At 38.4% G+C, this 21,747-nt stretch overlaps 2 protein-coding genes across 3 annotated transcripts in view; both read right to left on the bottom strand.

Annotated features, from left to right (window-relative positions):
- The window catches only part of slc35a1 (solute carrier family 35 member A1), a 6,912-nt gene extending 2,893 nt beyond the window's left edge, over positions 1 to 4,019 (bottom strand). The window contains 4 exon segments of the mRNA XM_020604014.1: positions 113 to 181; positions 2,430 to 2,622; positions 3,295 to 3,475; positions 3,738 to 4,019. Of these exon segments, the coding sequence (XP_020459670.1) occupies positions 113 to 181; positions 2,430 to 2,622; positions 3,295 to 3,475; positions 3,738 to 3,747 (453 nt within the window). The 5' untranslated portion in view covers positions 3,748 to 4,019.
- Positions 4,020 to 6,815: 2,796 nt separating this feature from the next.
- On the bottom strand, positions 6,816 to 9,801 carry LOC109962276 (protein yippee-like 5). Of its 2 annotated transcripts, XM_020603852.1 has the most exons (4): positions 9,489 to 9,801; positions 8,901 to 9,033; positions 8,215 to 8,367; positions 6,816 to 7,907 (listed from the first exon to the last, which is right to left on the bottom strand). In XM_020603852.1, the coding sequence occupies exons 3-4, from the start codon at positions 8,353 to 8,355 to the stop codon at positions 7,686 to 7,688; spliced, it is 363 nt and encodes a 120-aa protein (XP_020459508.1). In that variant the 5' UTR covers positions 8,356 to 8,367; positions 8,901 to 9,033; positions 9,489 to 9,801; the 3' UTR covers positions 6,816 to 7,685. The 2 variants fall into 2 exon arrangements, with proteins under 2 accessions (XP_020459508.1, XP_020459507.1); XM_020603851.1 differs by lacking the exon at positions 8,901 to 9,033 and having other exon boundaries at positions 6,817 to 7,907; positions 9,489 to 9,797.
- Positions 9,802 to 21,747: the final 11,946 nt, after the last annotated feature.

The following is a 21,747-nucleotide window of genomic DNA, read 5'->3' as shown; positions in this document are numbered from 1 at the left end:
CTTAAGTTGATAGGTCACCTAAACAGGAAAACACAAGTCAGGGCTAACACTTTTTATCTGAAAGTACACCTTTCACTACTGAAATGCTCCTTGATTTCTCTGGCTTCACCTTCATTCTAGCCCACTTTAAGTTAGCATTCAGCTTGTCCAATAGCCTTTTGGTACATGGTGCTGTAGTAGTCTTATGGGTGGTAACTGTTGCCCTGATGGAAGCCTCGCTCCTCCTGTAACCCATCTAGATGCCCTAAGAATAACCTCCATTGCCATGGTACACACTAAAGGTGAGACTGTGCATCCTGCCATAATGCCCATCTCCAGTTGCTGCCAAGCTGTAGCATACTCTGCTGTTGTGAAACACACAGTATCTGCATATCCTGAAAATACTCTCTCACTCGGCCTGCAGCTAAGTCTGGTACTTTAAAATAAGCTCACGGTAGTAGCTTATAAGGAATGCCATTAGGCCCAGGGGCTGATCCTGCTCTTGCTCCCCTAACTACCATTTTCACCTCTCTCAGTGTTGGTACTTTGGTGTTCTACTGCCCCAATGAGGCAATTAAAACATTCAGTTTCTCAGTTGTTGCTTTTCTCCATTGTAATTGGAGTATATTAGATTTTGGACTGTTTAAAGATACTACCTTGGGATCTGAGAACATTATTTCACCTTTTTTTTGACATTGGTGTTCCTGATTCGTGGGTCTTTGTCCCCGGAACTTGCACTCTCTCCTGGGTGTCTGCCAGGGTTTTCAGCTCTGGTCAAACTTCAAGCATGTCTTAAAGACATAAAGGCCTGGATGACCTGCAACTTCTTACTTCTAAACTCTGACAAAACTGAAGTTATTGTGCTTGGGCCTGAAAACTTTAGAAATCTGCTGTCTAATCATATAGTTACTTTAGATGACATAGCTCTTGCCTCCAGTACTACTGTGAGGAACCTTGGAGTCATCTTTGATCAGAATATGTCCTTTAAATCACACAAAATCCAAGTCTCTAGATCTGCCTTCTTTCTCCTGTGCAATATTGCAAAAATCAGGAGCATCCTGTCTCAAAGTGATGCTGAAAAACTGGTCCATGCATTTGTTACTTCCAGGCTGGACTACTGTAACTCTTTACTATAAGTATATCCCAATAATTCCCTAAAAAGCCTCCAGTTAATCCAAAATGCTGCAGCCAGAGGACTGACAGGAACGAGCAAGAGAGATCATATCTCTCCCATATCAGCTTCTCTCCACTGGCTCCCTGTAAAAGTCAGAATAGAATTTAAAATCCTTCTCCTAACATACAAAGCCCTTAATGACAAGGCTCCATCGTATCGTAAAGACCTCGTAGAGCCTTATCATCCTAACAGAGCACTTCGCTCTCAGAGTGCAAGTTTACTTGTGGTTCCTAGAGTCCACAGAAGCAGAATGGGAGGCAGAGCCTTTAGCTATCAAGCTCCTCTCCTATGGAACCAACTCCCAGTCTCAGTTCGGGAGGCGGACACCCTCTCTACCTTTAAGATTAGACTTAAGACGTTCCTTTTTGATAAAGCTTATAGTTAGGGCTGGATCAGGTGACCCTGAGCCTTCCCTTAGTTATGCTGCTATAGGCCTAGGCTGCTGGGGGCCCCATGATGCTCTGAGTTTCTCTCCCCTCCCCTCCCCTCTCCTCTCTCTCCCTATGGCCCTGGAGCTCTACGTCTCTGACAAGCAGTCACCAGCCACATCGACCTGATCAGTGTTTGATTGTTGTGTCTTGTTGCTTTTCTTCTTTTGTCTCTCCTCTATCCACTCACCCCAACCGGTCGAGGCAGAAGGCCGCCCACCAAGAGCCGGGGTCTGTCGGAGGTTTCTTCCGTTAAAGGGAGTTTTTCCTCCCCACTGTCGCCAAGTGCTTGCTCAAGGGGGATTTGTTGGGTTTTCCCTATGTAATAATTACTTTGTAAAGTGTCCTGAGATGACTTTTGTTGTGATTTGGCGCTATACAAATAAATAATTAGAATTGGTTTTAGTTTCCCCTAGAGGAGAATGAAAACAGCAAAACATTCAAGTGGTTAAGTGAAAAGGCTGTGGTCAGACCTCAGATGTGGAGCTGTATTTGGTCAGGCTAACCACCAAGCTACACATTGTTCCACCCTCATTTCAAAGACAGCAGCATGATGAGGCAATTTTGTAACATATTTTACTTCAACCATATCACATATTACATTAACATGAGAATAAATTATTTATATTATATAGTCAATATTTAACTTGGCAAAAGATGCACTAATGTGCTAGTCAATTATAACATTACATTATTCTATACAGTATTTAATTTTAAACAACTAATAAGAACGCTAATAGGCAGTCATGATAGAGCTGGAATGTTTGTTAAGTAAAAGCATTCTCTGGTTTCAGTTTCTCTAATGTAAACTGAATCTCTGCTTTTTTTTGGACCGTTGGAAACAAGACATCTGAACATCAGAAAGAAATCAGTACGAGTACCTGATAGACTGCTGCGTCAAGGTTGCTCAGGGCAAGAAAGGCCATGTTATTCTGAATGGCGTACACCACAGAGGGGACACTCAGCTTCATCAGCTCTTTCGGGCTGAAGAACACATGGTGCACTATGGACGTCTTCAGTTTGGTGATGCTTCCTGTTTCCCTGAGAAAGGAGACATAGCAACGGACGTGTAAATGCTTTCATGGACTCACTTAAATAGACATTAAGACATTCATTCCACTAATGGAAGTCGGTGTATCACTGTTCTTGAATTCCCATCTTAGGTCTACTTGTGGTAAAACACTAAAACTGATAGTAGTATCTAATACACTTGCAAATGTACAAATTAGGTGGTTCAGGTCCTCTGACCAAGTTTTTTTTTTAACTTGTTCCAAAGTGCCTGACAAAAATCATCTAGTCACCACTCAGTTTTTATGCTAGAACAACTTATCTCTTAAAATATAATCCTACAAGCTGGTGTTGATAAGAAAGTTTGTTTTAAAGCCATTGCTGGAATTTTTCCTTGTTTTTATTGTCTTGAACAAGTTTTATTTTTCCTTATCAGATTTATCGAATTTTATTTGAATTTTAATCTTACACAAACTGTCACTATAGTAGAATTTGTTTGTCTTATGTGGGAGGAAACAGTGGGTCTCATTCACAACCATTCTTAAGAACAAATTCACCAAGGTTTTCTTCTCTGGGATTTGTTCTTGGGTAAGAAGAGAATCTACACACACTGAAAATGGAAAACCGTTTCCCATATTTACTCAAGTTTTCTGATATCAGTGATGTAACGAATGTAACGGAGCAAAGGGGATGACAAATACTTACTTTGCCAACATCCCCAGACTCAGTATTAATTTAATGATTTCAGTGATGCACACTGCAGTTGTGGAGAAGTACATATCTCCGGATGAGTTGATCCTTGTGTAGCGCAGTGTCACTGTGTATGTGGCTGCTACCAGTGTCATCACTGTCAGACAATACACTTTGAAGAACACACTCACGTTTTCTGAGGACAGACAGCAAAAATGTGACGTTAGTGGCCAATGTTACACACGAACACACACCCTAACCCTACTGCAGTAGGCAACTATAAACAGTTACACGTGTTACTTATGTTTATAACCAAACTAAAATGAACCCGTAACTAGTGGCTAGCAGTTCTTTAATTTTGTCAGCTCGGTTTTTTTTTCTGCTCCCCCCTCTTACCCGCTACTCCGATAGCTAACATTCGCCCATCATGCTAGCTCACGCCCACTGGTAAAACTTACCGGCAGCCATCGTTACGCTGGTAAATGTCTGTCCGTGTGGCAAGGGAGTCTAATGTCCTGCTCTCGTTACATGCCATTAAAGCCTACACACGTATTAAATACTGATTGAGAAATTCGACCTGAGCTGTAACACCCTTAGTAAAGACTGTAATTTCCTGTCTGACGCGGAGCCAGCTGACGTCCATAGATATTTATACACTAGATGCCGTTTCGGGACTTCTGAGATGCCGCCATATTGTTAGGGCCGGTCTGGCTGGTCTGGCCAGAATAAAACAACAGGGAAAAATATTTGACACGCAAGAAGCTATTCTTCAATATTTGAATGTATAAAACCTGATGAATTACAGTTTGCCAATCCTTTCAAAAGATAATATAATGAGACTGTTGATACTAAGTTAAGACGGCTAAGGATCAGGTGAAGAAAAAAAGATTAGTATTTTTAAGATACTGGAAATTATATTTTTCAAACGGCATGTCAATTCAGAAGACACCGACAGAACTGGGCAGACAAGGAAGGAGTGTCCCTGTTAGTTTTCTATAATTAGACCTTTGAGTAACGTCTTAATCAACGTTGCACATAACTGTGAGAGTGGTTTAGCAGGATATAAAGCTTTTAAACTGCATCTCTGCACAACCATTCCAATACATACTGTGTATAAATAAAACTAAATAAAATATAAAGGAGGAAAGTATGAACATTTCACTTGAAATGTAATTAAAAGAGAATTGTGTAGCCTGCTAAAATATGTGTTTAATCTTTTAACTTTTGTGTTTGTTGTAATTATATATTATGGTAGCCATTTTACAATGCAGGATCGTTACTTTTTAATAATTACGCAGTGTACGCTCTATATTATATAACTATTTTTGTTACAGTCTGCAGAAGATGAAGTGTTTTGATATAAAATTTAGCATTTTTAACAAACAAACAATCTGTATCATAAATACGCCCTTAGGGTTTGTAACAAACCAAACAGCTGGAAAATCGGCTGTACATTCAGCGAGTTATGATGATTTTAATGTGGATAGACCTTCTATCCTCATACACATACATGCATTAGGAGGTGCAGACTCGCCCCTGGGAACATGGCGGCCGCGGTGACGTGTCGCCATAACAGACAGAAGGGGTTCATGCGGGATCTAGTGTTCATATTTATGGCTGGCATCATACTTCCTACATTTCCCAAAATACCGTGCTTGTAAACGAACTTATAGGGTGAGTTTGATTCAATCACCCAGATAATCCTTTCAGCACAGATAGAGTGCTTTTGCGTTATGCTTATTGTTTTTAATGCCTCTGTAAAGTACTTTGAATTGCCTCTGTGTAGAAATATGCCAAATAAATAAAGTTGCCTTGCCTTGTGTTAATTTTTTTCCGTCACTTTAAACAGGTTGAACCCTCTTTAATACTATCACAAACCCAAAACCATTCTTGGTTTTTACAAGTCATTTTACATTATATCAGTATTACCATTACCAAATCAGTATTTTAAATTTGTTGATTAAAAAAATGCCCATTTACAAGAGTCAGACAGACATAGACCAATGATTTAACGAAAACACGCCCAGATTAACAAATTAACTGTGGGACCCCTGTTGACCTACACCTTAGGCTGCATGGCAGTTTCACTATTTTCCTTGACACCCACAAAACAATTAATTACATTATTTTAATAATTTATTTACCATTTGAAGGCAAAACTTTTATGCTACCAACTTTTAAAATGTGAATATTTTCTAGTTTCCGTAGTTTTACATTATAGTAAATATTACACACTATGCCGAACATTCAGAGGATTATTTAAGACAAAAACTCTCAGATGTAAAACCTGGGGAAAGGTACTATTATTTCATTATTACAGTAGCCTACAGTAAGTCCGCAATCATTATCATTATTATTATGTCTGACAATTATTTTCTTTATTAATTGATTGTTCCATGTACAAAATGAAAAATAATTGTTTTGTTTAAGCAGCAGTCAAAAACCAAAGATGGTGAGTCTGCCATAATATAAATTGGGAAAACTGTTACAGTAAATATTAATATTTTAAAAGGTGGTGCTTGTGAATTTTCTGCATTTGATTAAAAATTATTCAAAGGCTGAATAATTATATCAGCTCTACAGTACCGGTTGTTTTTTAGGTACCTGGGGAAATAATGAAACTGCCATATATAGTAGGAGTCAATAAGGATCCCCTAGAAGATTAATCCACGAATGAGTAGTTTGACAGAGTGGAGCGCCATAGTCAGTCTAAGTGTTGAATTTAATGTTGGCTTCACCTCAGGCAAATGTCATCATATCATCCAGAGTGGGCAGTAGACGTCTGTAGGATCACAAACATACTTGCGTACTTGACAGCTTAATCACAGGTACACAATAATTTTAGTATTGCTCATGGTTGTTTTGGGAACATGTGACTAAATCTTGGAGGAATGCACAGAACACTGAGGTCACTCTTGTTCCAGCCTGCCAGTATTGTTCACAATAACCATAATAAGTAAGGGAATGTCTTTATGCCATGATGAAATCCAGGGCAGATGTCTTATACTACATGTCATCTTGTGAAAGTTCAGTTACCTTTGGGTTCTACTGGATTGCCTTATAAAATAAGGCGTAAAATATTTTTGCCTCTACATATACGAGATGAGTAAAATAATTAGACAATATCGACAACATTAAATACTAAAAAATAAACTAAGTAAGACAGTTTTTACTCAGTGTACCACATTACAGTACATTGAGCAGGTGTTTTAATTTTATTTGTCCAGCTTTTATTTTTCTGGTCTGTGTGTGTATGTCTGTTATCTCATGGATTTTGACTGATGTCCTTTCTGACAGCAACTATTCAAACATTGAAAACATTTGAACAATTGCATAAAGCATAGTTTTTGTGTAGGTTAAGGAACCCCCATGACACAGGATGTTGTCAGTTTTAAATAAAGACACAAATCTCCACAAATATAAATAACTAATACAAGATACAGTATTTTTGATAGTTCAGGTAGAGCACATCAAATCTAAATGTGGACAGACAAAAACCACAGATTAAAGGAATAAATATTGTTTGAATTTCTTTATTTTTGACCAAAAAGTTCTACATTTCTTTCAAATAATAGATATAATAATACTGTCTTGTAATACCATATCACTGTGAAACTGTTAAATGGACAAAAATGAACAATACATGGAAATAGGATCAGTAAACTATGTGGCTGGAAGAAGAATTCTGTAGCAAGAGTGTACCGAAATGCAAAAGTTGTCTTTTTCCATCCCTGTAAAACATTTTCTGATCAACTTTCCTATCATTTATCTTGAGGTAATAAATAAAGCAGGGATATACAAACTTGTAATAGGGCAAAGCTGACATCTGCCTCTCTGATAATGACATTTTGTACTTTAATTCTGTTTACTTTTATAATGTTCTTTCTAGAGAATACAGCTAATATGAAAGTGACTTATTTGAAATAAAAACTGTCCACCAGAAAATGAATGTATTAACTCACACTGTTTAGCAAATAAGTCTTTGGGCAAGCGATTTTATTTCACTTAATCAGACTCCGTCTTCACTTTAGTTCTTCAATGTCAGTTAATGGCTGAATCTGTATCCTTGCACAACATTCTAAGTGTCTGAGCTGCCGGAGCAAACTCTCTCCCTCTGACAGCAGCCAAAACCCCACCACACCAACACACTTTACAAACATGGCAGCCTGTTGGGCACATATTGAAAATGCAGGTGCTTTTAGATGGGCAGATGAAACTCTTACTTGTTTAAAGTTATGGTAAAATGTCCACCACTTTTTGTTTAAGCTTCCCACAAATACTCAACTTGTGACTTTATTTTTGCTCTACTCATAAATGGCACACTGTCCATGCAAGTCCATGCTCTGCTGCTGGAGGAGGAGCTGTAGTGGTCACACATTGAGAATCCTTACAGCAGCACAGGAGGCTCAGGAGCTGTCAGAGGAAGCGTGCTCAAAGCCTTCGCTCTCCCTCACCAGCGCCCTCTCCAGGATGATGCGTCCCTCCTTATAGCGCTGACTCTCCTCAGTGGCAAACTCATACATCCAGCCTAGCTTGCTGTTGCAGTTCTTGCAGCTGACATCCCGCACCATGTGTCTTCCTGTCAGCATGACTCTATCTTGGACCTCGCTGTGCTGCAGATTTACAACCTGGAGGGCAACAATTGCACATCTGTCACAGTCCGAACATGGTGGAAAACATTTCAGAGTTTGATAGGTGTTGACCAGTTGTAGTTGCAAAACAAGTGAATTTAAAAGACACCTACACTTACATTTAAATATCAGCTGTGCTAAAGATACAGTATATCGCAGTTTAAATATAAAAAGTATATAACATGACTGGTGATCATTTATCATCCAGCAGTAGATGTTACAACTATTTTAACCATGGTCCAATCAATCAAACTAACAAGTGCAACACTACTGTATCCATGTGAATGAAGTGATGTGTAGGAACCTTATTGAACAAAAAGGCTCGCCCAGTGGCTCCAGTGAAGCGTGTGGAGATGAGCTCAGCTCGGTTCGTCAGGATGGTGTCACAGTTGGCGCAAGAGAAGAGGCGTGTCCCACCGATGTGATCCAAGAAGATACGTCCCATTTTGTCTACCACCTGTGGGTAGGAACAGGTGTGGCAGTAGGAGGTAAAGAGAACAGCTCTGTTAGATGATGTGAATCACTTAAACAGTGCCTTCCATTGCTGCAAAGGGGTATGTGAACGATCCAAGCAAGTAAATGCAACAAGTCAAATTGATGAGCAGGTCTGATTTATGGCTAATGTTTAATTAGGTCATTCCAGTCTGGTCATTCCATCCATTATGAAAGTTGGTTTTCCATAAAGTTAATTATATCATCACTCTCCATATTCCACTTCTAAAAGTGGTGAGTCCTGACAAAAAAAATGGTAGACCACACGAACCTGTAAAAAATGGATGGTCAAAATGATGTACTATTGTTTTGTGGCTTTGTGTTGGCTTATTAACTTGGGTCTAATTTTATTTGCAGTCATTGTATAACTAATTTGCAACCAGTAGCTTTTAGGAAATGTAATTAGTGGAACTAACATAACCTATCCATTAGGTGTGGAAAATGTATGAGTTTTATTTGCTTTAATTCACAATATTTGCTTAATTTCATTATATTTACTTATTGGATGGCTGCCCAAACTGAGCGTGGATGATGGCCTTGACAGCAGGGGCAGGGGTCACAGCCACAGCCCTTAGTTGTGAAGTTATGATGAAGGTGTCAGCATGACTTGCATTTTTCAGTTGTTTAGAACCTGTTTTGACCAAAGAAATTATAATTATCCCTAAGTAGGTCAGACAGAAGGGTGGGGGGAAGCAAGCGCCAGGCAAGGAGGAGCTGAGAGAGAATATAAAAAGAGATGTCTAGGCTCTGTAGTCATTCCCCTCCAAGGACAAGAAACAGATGCTACGCTGTTGTTACTGCATAGAAAATCACAGCATTTACGATTTACACCTAAAGGCATCATTAGGCCCGGTATATAATAACAAGGTGAAGGAAAATACACAAAAAGGAAAGACATAAGACAACGTGGTTTAAGTTCCTATTATGAATTAGCATAGCTCCGGGTTTTATAAAAGCCGACGCTAATTTCTGCTCAGTAACATTAGCTCATCAGATAAATGGAAAAATGACACCAAAGTCATCCAAATAACGGCTAGTTAACGTTATCAGGCCAGTAACGGGTTAAGTCCACTTCAAACGTCTCACCTCGTAACGTTAGCTGAAGGAAGAGATCGAAAGAAAATAAGCTGTTTTTCGCTGAAGTGTGTTTATTCGCCGTTTTAGGGTTATTCGACGGTTATAAAACAATTTCGCGTTTACTATATTGTTGTCAAACAGTCACAATCATGGCGTTTCCGTAAAGCTAGCTAGAATATCCATGAGCCAGAACGAAAACATTTTCCGCTCAGGACTTTCAAAATTAAACCCATAAGGTATTTTTTTTAATTGTACCATAGGAAACACGACCTTAAAGCTGCATTAGACAGCAGACTAAAGACTGGAACCCACACTTGTATATTTCTTTCTTACTCACGCAATCCCACCCAGGCCTAGCTACTTGATTAATCGAAATTTGAAATGAGAAAATTAATTGAAAACAATTTTGATATTTGTTTATTTTTAAGCACATGGCAAAAATGTACAGATACCAGCTTCTCAAATGTTTGTTCATTTCTGTAACAATATTCTGAATGTCTCGTAAATTAATGCCAATATTTATACAGTGCTTTGGTAGTACTGAATATAAAAATGGTCATGCCAATAAAGTTCTTTAAACTGCAGCCTTACAAAGTCGCTTTTATTTTGAATGATGATCTCCCCAGTGTTTTCCATGTATCTCTCCCAGCTTGATGCAGCTCTACATAATGACCACAAGGCGGCAGCAAATCACACCAGTACACTAGTGATGGGAAGTTCGGATCATTTTACTGATTCGGTTCTTTGAATCTCGTTCAGCAAAATGAACGAATCTTTTTTCGAGTCATTTCGTTCACTTCAGTTGAATGTAATTAAAATGTTACATGTTAATTCCCCATCTACTTACGCACATATTGATCACGTTTCGAATAAGAAAGAACTGTAATGCAGCCAAGATCATATTATATTATATTAAACCCTTTGGGTTTAGGGGGTTGGGGTCTGCTGAGCTGTGGTGGTCCAGCCTTGGGAATGTCCTGGGCTTCTTTTAGAGCAGGTGGAGGCTTGAGCTCGGTTGGGCTGGATGGGTCGGTCTTCTTTGGTGGAGAAGGCCTCCTTAGTGCCATGGCGGGGGTTCTTTGAGGGGGCTCCTTGTGGGGAGGCACTGGTGGTTTTGACAGGGGAGATGAACTCTCCTGGCTATGACCTTAATGTGCTAGCCCTGCCCTGTTTAGGGCATTGTTTTACATTTTATCAGTGTGAATCATGCATCATCCTTGCGTTATCGGGAGGTATTCCAGATGTGACGTGAAGGTAGCAGGTGTTTTATTTTTCTGTCTAAGGTTAATTTAAATTGTACGCCACTGAAAATCACTTATTATTGTGTGAATAATATACAAATATTGAAAGCAATGCAAACTCTGGGTGTGAAACCAAGCAAGTCTCCAATGTTTTGGGAGGAACACAAAAAGCAGGAGGATGTGCATTTAATGTGCTAGTTATTGAGAATTATATACCTATTTAACATTGATCGAGGCCACCAGAGGTCATAATTCCCGCTGTGTTACTCGGTTATCAATATACCTTACAGCCATACTTGGCCGATTAGAACAATAAAAATCCTCTTAATAACACATTAACCTTACAGCCAGCTTGATTTACCTGAGAACATACAGCTGACCTGTACAATTGTATGCAGTTCAATGCAACATTTCCGCCTTGACATATGTGATGATGAAGCTCAACTGTTTCAGTTTTTGGTAAAATTGTCATAAATGTATTGATTCAATTACATATTAAAATATAACTGGGGAGGACAAAAATATAGAGACACCTCTGAATATAATGTAGTCCAGTACAACACCACCTTTAACTATAACCTCAATAATGAACATATCTCGCTGATTACAATAAAGTGTCATTATGATCTTATCAGTGTTATTGTTTCATTATAAAATCTTATGGCTGTGTCCTTTGGACAAGTAGCCTAGGCCAGTCCCTCTTCTCCATGCATACATGTTGACATATATCATTTACTGGCCAGGCATAACTGATAATGGCATAAAGGGACAGCAGACCGCCAATTAGAGCAAAGGGGAAGAAAGGCAGACTGCAGGAAAGACCCACACGGAAGAAATCTGACCAAAGCAGAGAAAATATGCTTTCACGCCTGGTTCTAATTGCACTTCTGGGGTTTGCATGGACAACAGGTCTGTCTGGCTATCTATCTATCTATGTAAGACACAATAGTAACTGATCATAATTTTTCAGGATGAAGCTGGATGTGGTCCTGATTAATGTTTGATAGTCATCAGCGGAGGAAAAACTGTACATTCTAGAATACATCTGGAAAATGTTTTGAGTTTGAACCTGAGGCCTTTTTATACTTACAGTAAACTCTTCATAAACCTTTGAATAAACTTTCTTTCATAAATTAAACGATTCTGCATGTCACGTCAGCTGTTGAGAATGACGTTTATATTTGCTACACCATCTGTTTGCTTTCAGTAAGTGGACTGCTTTGCACTCAGATGTTCCCCTCTCAGTCATCTCCATCAAATGGTGAGTCTTATAGAGATCTAATGCAACAGAGCCTGGCTTACATCAATGACTGGCAGTGGAAAGAGAAGACAGTGGATTTGTAGAAATCTGACCAAATCTATTAAACAAAACCAGTTTGGCTTGAAGTCGGGGTTTAATTTTGTAATATGATTTACACAGTAAATCGTCACATATCCCTTCAGATTATCAGACATTTTTATGTAACTCTACAGGGCCACTTATGTACATTTTCAAGGTACTTTACTTGAGCATGACCATGTTATGCTATTATACTATGCTATGCTATAATTGTTACTCCATTATCTGACAGCTAACCTTACTAGTTAGCTTGCAGACTAATCTTTTTCTTCTAAAAAAAAATATAAAATGAGTTCATAAACTAAGACAAACTGACAAATTGAACAACCCATAATATAATAGCTCCACCATGAATAAAATTCTGCCTACAAATGAAAGTTTCAGTAATAACTCAGCTGTTGTTTCTGATTTGCTACAGTCAGTTCTCCTGTCTCTTCACCTTAGTCCTTTTACCTCAGCCGCCCTTTTTCTTTCTCCAGCCAACAGTGTTAGGCCTTCAGATGTGGCTGTGCTTTCTTCTATCGGACTTCATGGGTGAGCACAGGTTATCTTCAGCTATGATACAACATTTGCTTCACAAAGTCAGAAATTCATCAAAGGCATAATCATAATCACTCCGTTTTATTTTTCTTCAGTGCTCAGCTGTCCGCCACGGTGTCAAAACTCAGAGGTAAATGAAAATAAATGAGTTAAGTCTGTTGTTTGCAGTGTTTACAAAGCCAGTTGTTTCATGGCCGTTTGGATGATTTTGGTTCATTTTACCAACTTTCTATGCATAAATGTTTCTCCTTGTTTTACACTGTTTAAACTTTACTATAATACAATTAACTCCCCAGGGTATTGATTCGTTTTAAAAGTTCACAGGGTTGATGAGAAAACCTCTTGCTGGTGCTTAGTCAAAATTTAACCTGCACTAGAACTGGTGTACAATCTAATACACGGAGTCAATCATCTAGAGGCTTATATGAGCTTCTATTACACTACCGTGCACTATCTTTACCACACTGATATCTACACTAACTGTGATAATAACAGTGAACTTACTGTAAACATAACACTTGTGGTTTTATCTTTATCTTTATGAAATAAAAAGTACTGTCTGTGCTTCACACTGATAAAATATTCACTGTAACAAAGCAGGAACTGTGCCTTAAAATGTGTTATGATATCATGCTTCATTAGAAACTAGATAATTACTTAAAGAATTATTTAATGTTATTAGCACGTCTGGATTTTAAAAGGGGCATGTAAAGACTAAGTTGACATATTCACAGTGCTTGTGTTCAGCAGTCCAAAACTGACAGATATTAGTTTTACTATCTTAGAACAGCAGGAAAACCAGCAAATACTTGTATTTAAGACACTAGAACCAAGCATTTTTTACTTAAAAAGTGACTTAAAACATTATCAGTATTGTTGCTGCTCAGTTTTTCTTTGATTAATCAACAAATTGTTTAAGCTCCACTACATGTGCACGCTGCATGTTTGGGTTTAAAGCTTGTGTCCATCTTCCTTCATCAGAGCTGATGAGCCTGTTCAATCCTGCACTGATCAGCCCCGTCTCAGAGGAAACGCACCCATACGCCCCTCAGTTTGATCAACACAGGTAGAGGAGCTTTCTGACATATGAGATCGTTTCCAGCTGCTCCAAATCATTTGACATGTTCTCCTCTGTATTTCTCCTTTTTGTAGCTCATTGGTGGAGCAGGCAAAACACATGTCCCTGTTTCTCCAGAACAATCAGGTAACGTAGCCTGGAATGTTTGGCGTATTTATCAGTGGTGGAAGAAATACTCCGATTTTTTTTTATTTAAGTAAAAGTAGCTGTACCACAGTGTAAGAATACTCTATTACAAACTACAGTCCTGCATTCAAAATGTTACATAAGTAGATTTTGAATGAAGGAGAATTAGCATCAAAAGTAAAAGTACTCATTAGGCAAAATGGTGCATTTCACATAAAAATATTACATTATTGGATTAAAATGACTGATGATTTTTGTGTACATCATTTTAATATTGCAGCCAGTAAAGGTGGAGCTGGTTTTAACTAGGATATATGTTTATAATTTGAATTACTGCTGGGTAGACTGTAAATTTTCCACCAGAGATCAAAGTCTTATCTTTCATTAATTTGATTCTGAAATGTAACAAAAGTTATCAAATAAATAAAGTGCAGTAAAAAGTACAATATGAAGTAGCAGAAAACAAAAACTACCCAAGTAAAGAACAGATACTTCAAAATTGGACTTACTTATGTAAACATTCCACATTAAAAAAAAGAACTTTTACTGCTGGAGTGTGAGGGAAAATACCCTTCAAATGTTAATAATACAATAGAGAACCTTACTGGCATTAACAGCATTAAAGGTGGTTGATATTATGTCATATTTTTATTTACAGGATTCTTGGAAGCTGATGCTCCTCTTTGTTAACGTGGACCAGCTGTGCACCTGCAAGCTGCAGCAGGTAAACATCTTTCTAAAGATGTTATGGATTGTTATGGAGTATCTTTACTGTATATCTAAAAGCTCAAAGGAGGACGACCATGCTTACTACATCACTTCTTTTTAATGCATCTAAAATGTTTGTTGCCCCAAAGAAGGCTATTTGATTAGAGTCTGTGTGTGTTGGACTCACATCCTGAAACCTTGACAGTGGCTTCAGAAAGCGTTCAGACCCTTCACTTTCAGCACATTTTCAGTTGTAGATTTAATTTTAAATGGATCAAATTTTTGCCCACCAATCCACACTCAGTCACCCAAGACAAACTGAAAAGAATTTTGCTGAATTTTTTTGCAAATATTTTAGCAGTAAAGAAAAGAAGGCTATTACGTTGTAGTCTGTTATGTTTGTGTGCAGCCTGGAACCAAAGTTGAGGAGGTGGATGATGCTCTGCAACTGCTGCACTCTCAGGTATATTTCATATTATATACAGTATTTTCATTCATTGTGACTGATTACTGTATTAATAACATTTACACATTTTACTTTTTTTCACTTCACTTGCAGCTGAAGCGGACCATCGTCAGTGTTGCATTATGGGCTGTAGAATATGACACTTTCCAGAGCAAGTAAGTTCATATTCCAAAGCACACAGTGTATTTATTTAATGGTTTGTTACATGTTTAATAAAATATAATGATTACTTGCATAAAGACGTCTTAGTATATTAAGACAAACTGCTGGATGTGTCTAATTTGAAGACTGAGTCAAATCTGTTGTACTGCCAGAAAGTGTCCCTGTGTGGAAACAAACAGTGGAGGAGAAGTCAGACTTCTGAAGGCCATGCAGACTCAAGCTCTGCAGGTTTGTCCCTTATACATCCATGAATACCTACTATGGCTACATTCAGCCCTAACATTTTGACCAGTGTTGGGGGAGTTTGCTGAGTTCATCCTCTTACAGTTGTTTGTGTCTTTTCTGTATGGAGCAGGAGTCTTTGGGTGAGCTCATGGTAAAGAGGCGCTGGTACAGTGACAGAGACGACTTCGCTGTCACTCTGCACGACACTCCTTTCATCACAGACTCTTCATCTCTAGCGGTGAGTTACATTCAGTCAATGCTTTATCTTCAGTGTTATGTTCCTCTCATCTGCACCATTTGACATCCCTAAATCACTAATGGTATTGCAGCAAGAAGAAATCTGGGTAATTTACTTTCACTGTAAATGAGAAACAGAAAAACGATACCTTTCTTACACTGTATGTGGGAACATTCAGACTATTCCTGGTCAAGGTTTTGGAGCTTCTGGGTAGTACCTATTCTTTAACATTAAGTAAAACTACATTTCCTAAAATGTCAAATGCCAAGAGGCTTTATCTTCTAAGATGATAGTATTTTAAGTCACCCAGTGACAGTATCAGACAGAGTCTGAGTTATCTTACTGCAGAAACTCTAAATGTACTGTTTGTATCTAACACACTGTACTGTACTGTTTCAGAGTGGAAACCCTCTCTCTGAGTCACAAGTGTCACTGCAAACTGATAAACTACTGGTGCGGATGTGGACAAACCTGGTGAGGCCTAACTTGTTCTGAGCAATCCTCTCTTTTTCCTAATACAACACAATTACACACACACACAAAGTCACTGTTCTCTCTGAGGACAAGGAGTTGTCTGTCTTACAGCTGCAGCCCACGGTGGCCCAACACAACACGGAAGAAAATAGCAACATCATCACATTGCCATGTCCAACTGAGGTGAGGCACTAAAAATATGCAGAGTGCACCATTAAATATTCTCTAGGTTAATCCAGGTTTGTTTACCATAATGTTCAGCTTTGACTAAGTGGCTTTCTTGTCTTCACTCCTACTTCGTCATTGTTTATCTGTCTCCCTCCCCAAGGACCAACCCTTCCTGAGGACAGAGGGAAACTCTCCTTTATATCACCACAGCGATGCCTCTCCTCACTTTCACCCAGTGAGTGTCGTCTTGCACTGAGCCAAATGGCGGTTACGGCAGTGATGTTTACCTCCTGTTTAGTTCTGACTGTACATTTTCTCTGTGTGTCTGGTCAGTTCACCGGCACACAAATGCCCTGCGAGGACTTCAGCCCTTCAGCCTCCACACCTACATCAGGTAAGACAGTTTACGCTTGCATTTTTAAGTAATCGACATACAAAACAATTTATCTGATATTGTATCAATCAACTCATAATTTAGGACAGTTTATGTTGGTTTTTCTTTTGTCAGTTCAATTCAATTCAAGGGCTTTGTTGGCCTTTTGTCACTCAACTCTACATTTATCTCTTTCATTTTTGATCCAAATTTCTGTTTAAAAGTGATGTTTAATGCCACATTTTCTGCTATTTGTTATTAGTATCCGGTATTGTAGCTTGCAATTTCTTCAAACTGTCAAATATTACTTTACAGTACTTTAACACTACCATACAGCATTTCTAGCATTTTTTTTTGTTTAGCATTTATCTACACTGCAATATTAATGTATTTATTATACGTGTCTATGTAATGTCATGAGCTATCTAACTAATGACGCTAAGAAGTCCCTTATCTTGAGACGTGTTCTGTGTTTTCCTAGTTCATGAATTGAGGCCTGGAGATATCAAAGTTGTGGCTGCTGTGGGAGACTCTCTGACAGTGAGTCAAAAAGAACAAATACATGCCATATAATGTGATGTAAAACATAAAAACTAAAAGAACAAGTAGAATTAAATTTAACAAACTACAGTGTCAGAATAAATCCTAAAAAGTGCAACATAATCTGTAACGCTACATACTACATATACACTGCATATTGATAGTGCAGAGCAAAGTATTGCAGCTGAAATAGAAAAAGTTGAAGGACTGTCCATAGACATTAAAACATTAGGGTACTGTAACACTGTCCTTTCTATATGTTCAGGCAGGGAACGGTATTGGATCCAGCCCGAACAACATCCTGGATGTCCTGAATCAGTACAGAGGGTTGTCCTGGAGGTAAACAACATCGCAGCACAATGCTTATGCTGCTGTAATTGTGGCACAGCAATTCATTTACTTAGGAACTAATTTTAAAACCTGCTTTTACCCAGCATTGGTGGAGATGGAAACCTCACAACAGTCACCACTCTGCCCAGTGAGTCTCGTTCTTCACAACTTATATAATGTTCTAATCAGCTAAAAACCTTGTTTTTTTTTAATTTTTTATCATTACCTAACCTGGCATTCCTTGTTTAGACATCTTAAAGCATTTTAATCACAACCTGAGTGGCTACTCAGTCAGCATGGGCAAACAGGACACTCCTCAGGCTTTCCTCAACCAAGCTGTAGCAGGAGCCAAAAGCAAGTGAGTCCTGTCAGAGGCTTTTTTTTTTATTTAGTATTTGCCGTAAATAACAAAGGGAAACACACACACACAAACAAACTATAATACCTGAAGTCTACGTACTAGCTTTTCATTTGGGCCTTGAATATTGAATATATCTTGTTGATATAGAATTAATTGTTATTTTTTAGTGTTTAAAATAAAGTTTCCATGATGTGATGAAACTGCTCAGTATGAATCAAAAACAGAATTTAGATATACAGCATATCTGAAAACAAATATGATTTTAACTGTCAATAATATATTTCCCAGTGATATATATATATATTTTTTTTGGCATTTTAAGGGGTTTACTATCACAGGTGCAAGCCCTGGTGGCAAGGATGAAGAACGACACTGTAAGTTTGTAGACGGGCCTACTTATTCTTTTAGTGCTTTTAATTTGTCGCCTCTACTATAAAATCTTTCTGGATTTTTATGTTACATCTGGTTTGGACAATAAAAAATAGCCATAACATTTTTGCTTTTTTCAAATGTTGAGAAATTTAAGAATAATGTCTAGAATTTGATAACTTGCTTAGAGCTGCCAGGAAGAAAATACATGCAGTAATGGCATCATGTGCCCATGTAGCATCAAACATCACATTAACTGAATACTACTAATGCTCCCTGACATTCTTATTACTTGTACAGAGAGTTAACTTGGAGTCAGACTGGAAAGTGATCACCGTTTTTATTGGAGCAAATGACATGTGTGACTCCTGCTACAACTCTGTGAGTACTACTGTTAACTAATAATTCCTAAGTTACTTCTTTGTGGGAGCCAGGAACACAAGACACAACAACTTCTCTGTTTTGTTTACAGCTACTTTATGCTGCAGAGAATTATGTTCGTAATGTTCATGAAAGCCTGGACTATCTGCACAAAGAGGTAAAGTAAATCAAACAGATGTCATTTTCAGATACAGTACATGCTAGTTTGGTTGATTGTTAGCATTAACAAAGCTCGTCCTTGTCAGGTGCCTCGAGCTCTGGTGAACTTAGTAGAGCCTATTTATATTACTCCACTGAGAGAAATGCACATGGACACTTCACTTAAATGCCCAAGATGGCTTGTAAAGTGAGTACTACTACTTTTTGCTCTTGCTTCTAAATGCTCTCTGAGATATAAGGTTTATTACTGAGCATCAACAGACATGATGTGCTCCTATCATGACTCCATCTTTCCCCAATTATCATCTAATAAATAATCATAAACTGTGGTATAATGCCGCGTATCCCTCTTTTGCCAGTAATCTGTGCCCTTGCGTTGTCTTGCCAAAGCCCAACTCTAAAGCTCTTCAAAATTTGGAGGACCTCAATAGAAGCTATCAGGTAGGCGAGACCGTATAAAACCTACTATGATCGTTAAAGTCAGTGTCCTATCAGTCTTCAGGTGTTGACACCCTCTCTTTCTCTTTGAAGCGTTTACTACATGAGCTTGTGGAGTCAGGCGTGTATGATACTCGCTCCGACTTCACTGTGGTTATCCAGCCTTTCTTCAGAGAAATCTCTGTGCCCAGACTGCCGGTCAGTAACTAAGGCCTGTTTTTCACATCCTGGAGTTGGTGTTCTGTTTTATGTACCCAGCCAGTTTCAGAAGCATAATATTTAACTATGTTTAAAGTACATTTATTCATAAAAAGCTTAGCATTACATTCTCATACAACCATATAACCTCCATATAATATTCTCTATATAAGCTTTTATATTCTCCATATAAAAGTAATTACATTTCAGATCTTCATGCTGAAAATGTTTTTTTTTTTGCCTTAGATTACTTTTATTTTACTTTTGTGAGTAATATTTTCATTATCAGCCCTGCAGTCCCTTTGCACCAGTTTTCAGTATCTCTAATACACTAATATAAACTGTAAATTGTCATATTCTCCATATTCTCCTTGCCAAAAGGAGATTACAGCTAATATCTAGATAGTTAGAGGTGTATTCTGTAATCTCTGTGTAAAAGAAGCTTGAGTGGTAAAGTTGGTCCTGAAAAGGGGCCAGGTAGGGGAGTGAAAGCTTTCTGTACCCTGCACTGGTCAAACTTTATTTTACGGCTATGCTTAATAAAAAAATAGTCAGATTGCATTAAGGTTCATCTTTTCACCATACTGCTGCCACAGGATGGCCGTCCTGACCGCTCCTTCTTCAGTGCAGACTGCTTCCATCTCAGCCAGAAAGCCCAGACACTGATGGCTCGCTCCCTCTGGAACAACATGGTATGTACGGTACCTGACAGACAAGAAGACAGAACTTTGTAGACAAATCACTTTTTATGAATGCATTTAACTTAATGTAATGTCAGTGAATCCCTCATACCACATCATGAAAATAAAGACACAGGCTTCAGGGTTTGGTTAGCAACCAAAAGCTGCACACTATGGCTATTTGCTGTCAGCAGATAAAATTTGTCTCCCACTCCTGGTCACTGCTCTGAGACTATAGGTTTCAGGTTTCTCACGCCTGAAATCTGCAGACATCTGCATTTTGAACCACAACTTGCTTTCAGATTTGTGGCGTCATAAACTTAGTTGGCCCGTATGTCGAAACTCAGGGTAACTAACTGACATCTGCCCCCTTCAGCAGAGGAATGTAAAACCCCCTATAAGTGATAAACCTGCACATATACCAGTCAGTATAGCATAAGGCAGATATTTAGGAGTACAAAAATAAAAACAAATGTATTTTTTAGTGTAGGTGGTCTTTAAAAGGCTTTGTCCAAAATCACTCACTGCTCACTAAACAGGGCACTAATACTCTATAGCATGCTTGCCATTTTGTTGTGGTGTCTGAATGTCACAATGAAAAGAAAAAAGGTAGCATACAGTACATCCGATGTATATATTTTTGCTGACAATCCCACAGTGCAATACTCCATGTTTTAAAGATGAATTCAGCAGCTATTTGGCTGTTAATGATGACTCAAAATGACGATGAATAGTAAGAAATCTGAATTTACTGCTCACTATTGACTGAACTGTTGATTTGTATATTATATAGGGAGTCATGAATGAGAGAGGGACTGATTTCGGACACAGCCAAATGCTATCAACATGATAAAGAGCTTTCCCTTATGACTATGATGTTACATGTATGTATGACTGTACTGCATATGCAACACAGTGAATGGCACTCAGCTGTCACCAGTACTCTTGTTTTCTCATAGCTGGAGCCTGTTGGCAACAAGACTTTCAAACTGGATTTTAACGTAGACAATAACCTGAAATGTCCAACCAAGGTAAGAAACTGTGCTTAAATAAACAGTTAGTCTCATCAATGCTGCTGTAAGAGATTATACAGTACTGTACGTAGTATTATGGATGTATATTTGCTGACTGCTGTAATGTAACATAATTTCTCTTTGTCTGCAGAACTCACCATATATATACACCTATAAGAACAGCAATTACACATATGCTGATCCCTCCCCAACACCTGGACCTATTACAGTAAGCATTTAAAGTCTGAGAAGCCTAGAAGTGACTTCTAAAACATATAACCACACAATTTCTCAGTCAAACTCATAGTTTAAGAAATCGCACAATATTGTGACGACCTACGTCGGCTATTGGGGAGGGGTCTGGTGGCAGCGACATGATGCATGGGGGGCATCATGGGAATTCAGCGACTAGTTCGGGGAACAGTTGTACAAGTGTTTTTAATGTGTTCTAATGTGTTTTAATGTGTTCTGATGTGTTACCCTGTTATGTTTATCTTGATGACTTGTATGTGTTAACAATGTTTTGCTAGCTGGTTGGGTGCTGTGTTTCTGAACCGTAAGTCTAAGCTGTATGTGTAAAACTGACCCTGTTGTGAATGTGATGTGTGAGTTCGGTTCTGTGTTCTAAATAAATGACCAGAAAGACAGAGTTGCATGGTAG

Source organism: Monopterus albus, unplaced genomic scaffold (genome assembly GCF_001952655.1).
Source record: "Monopterus albus unplaced genomic scaffold, M_albus_1.0 scaffold63.1, whole genome shotgun sequence".
Taxonomy (NCBI): Eukaryota; Metazoa; Chordata; class Actinopteri; order Synbranchiformes; family Synbranchidae; genus Monopterus; species Monopterus albus.
This window is presented reverse-complemented; position numbering and strand designations above follow the sequence as displayed.

Coding starts and splice junctions, on each gene's coding strand:
- LOC109962276 (XM_020603852.1), bottom strand. CDS start 8,355: ATGGGACGTATCTTCTTGGATCACATCGGTGGGACACGCCTCTTCTCT. Junction 7,908..8,214: donor GAGCCTTTTTGTTCAATAAG/GTTCCTACACAT, acceptor GTTGCCCTCCAG/GTTGTAAATCTGCAGCACAG.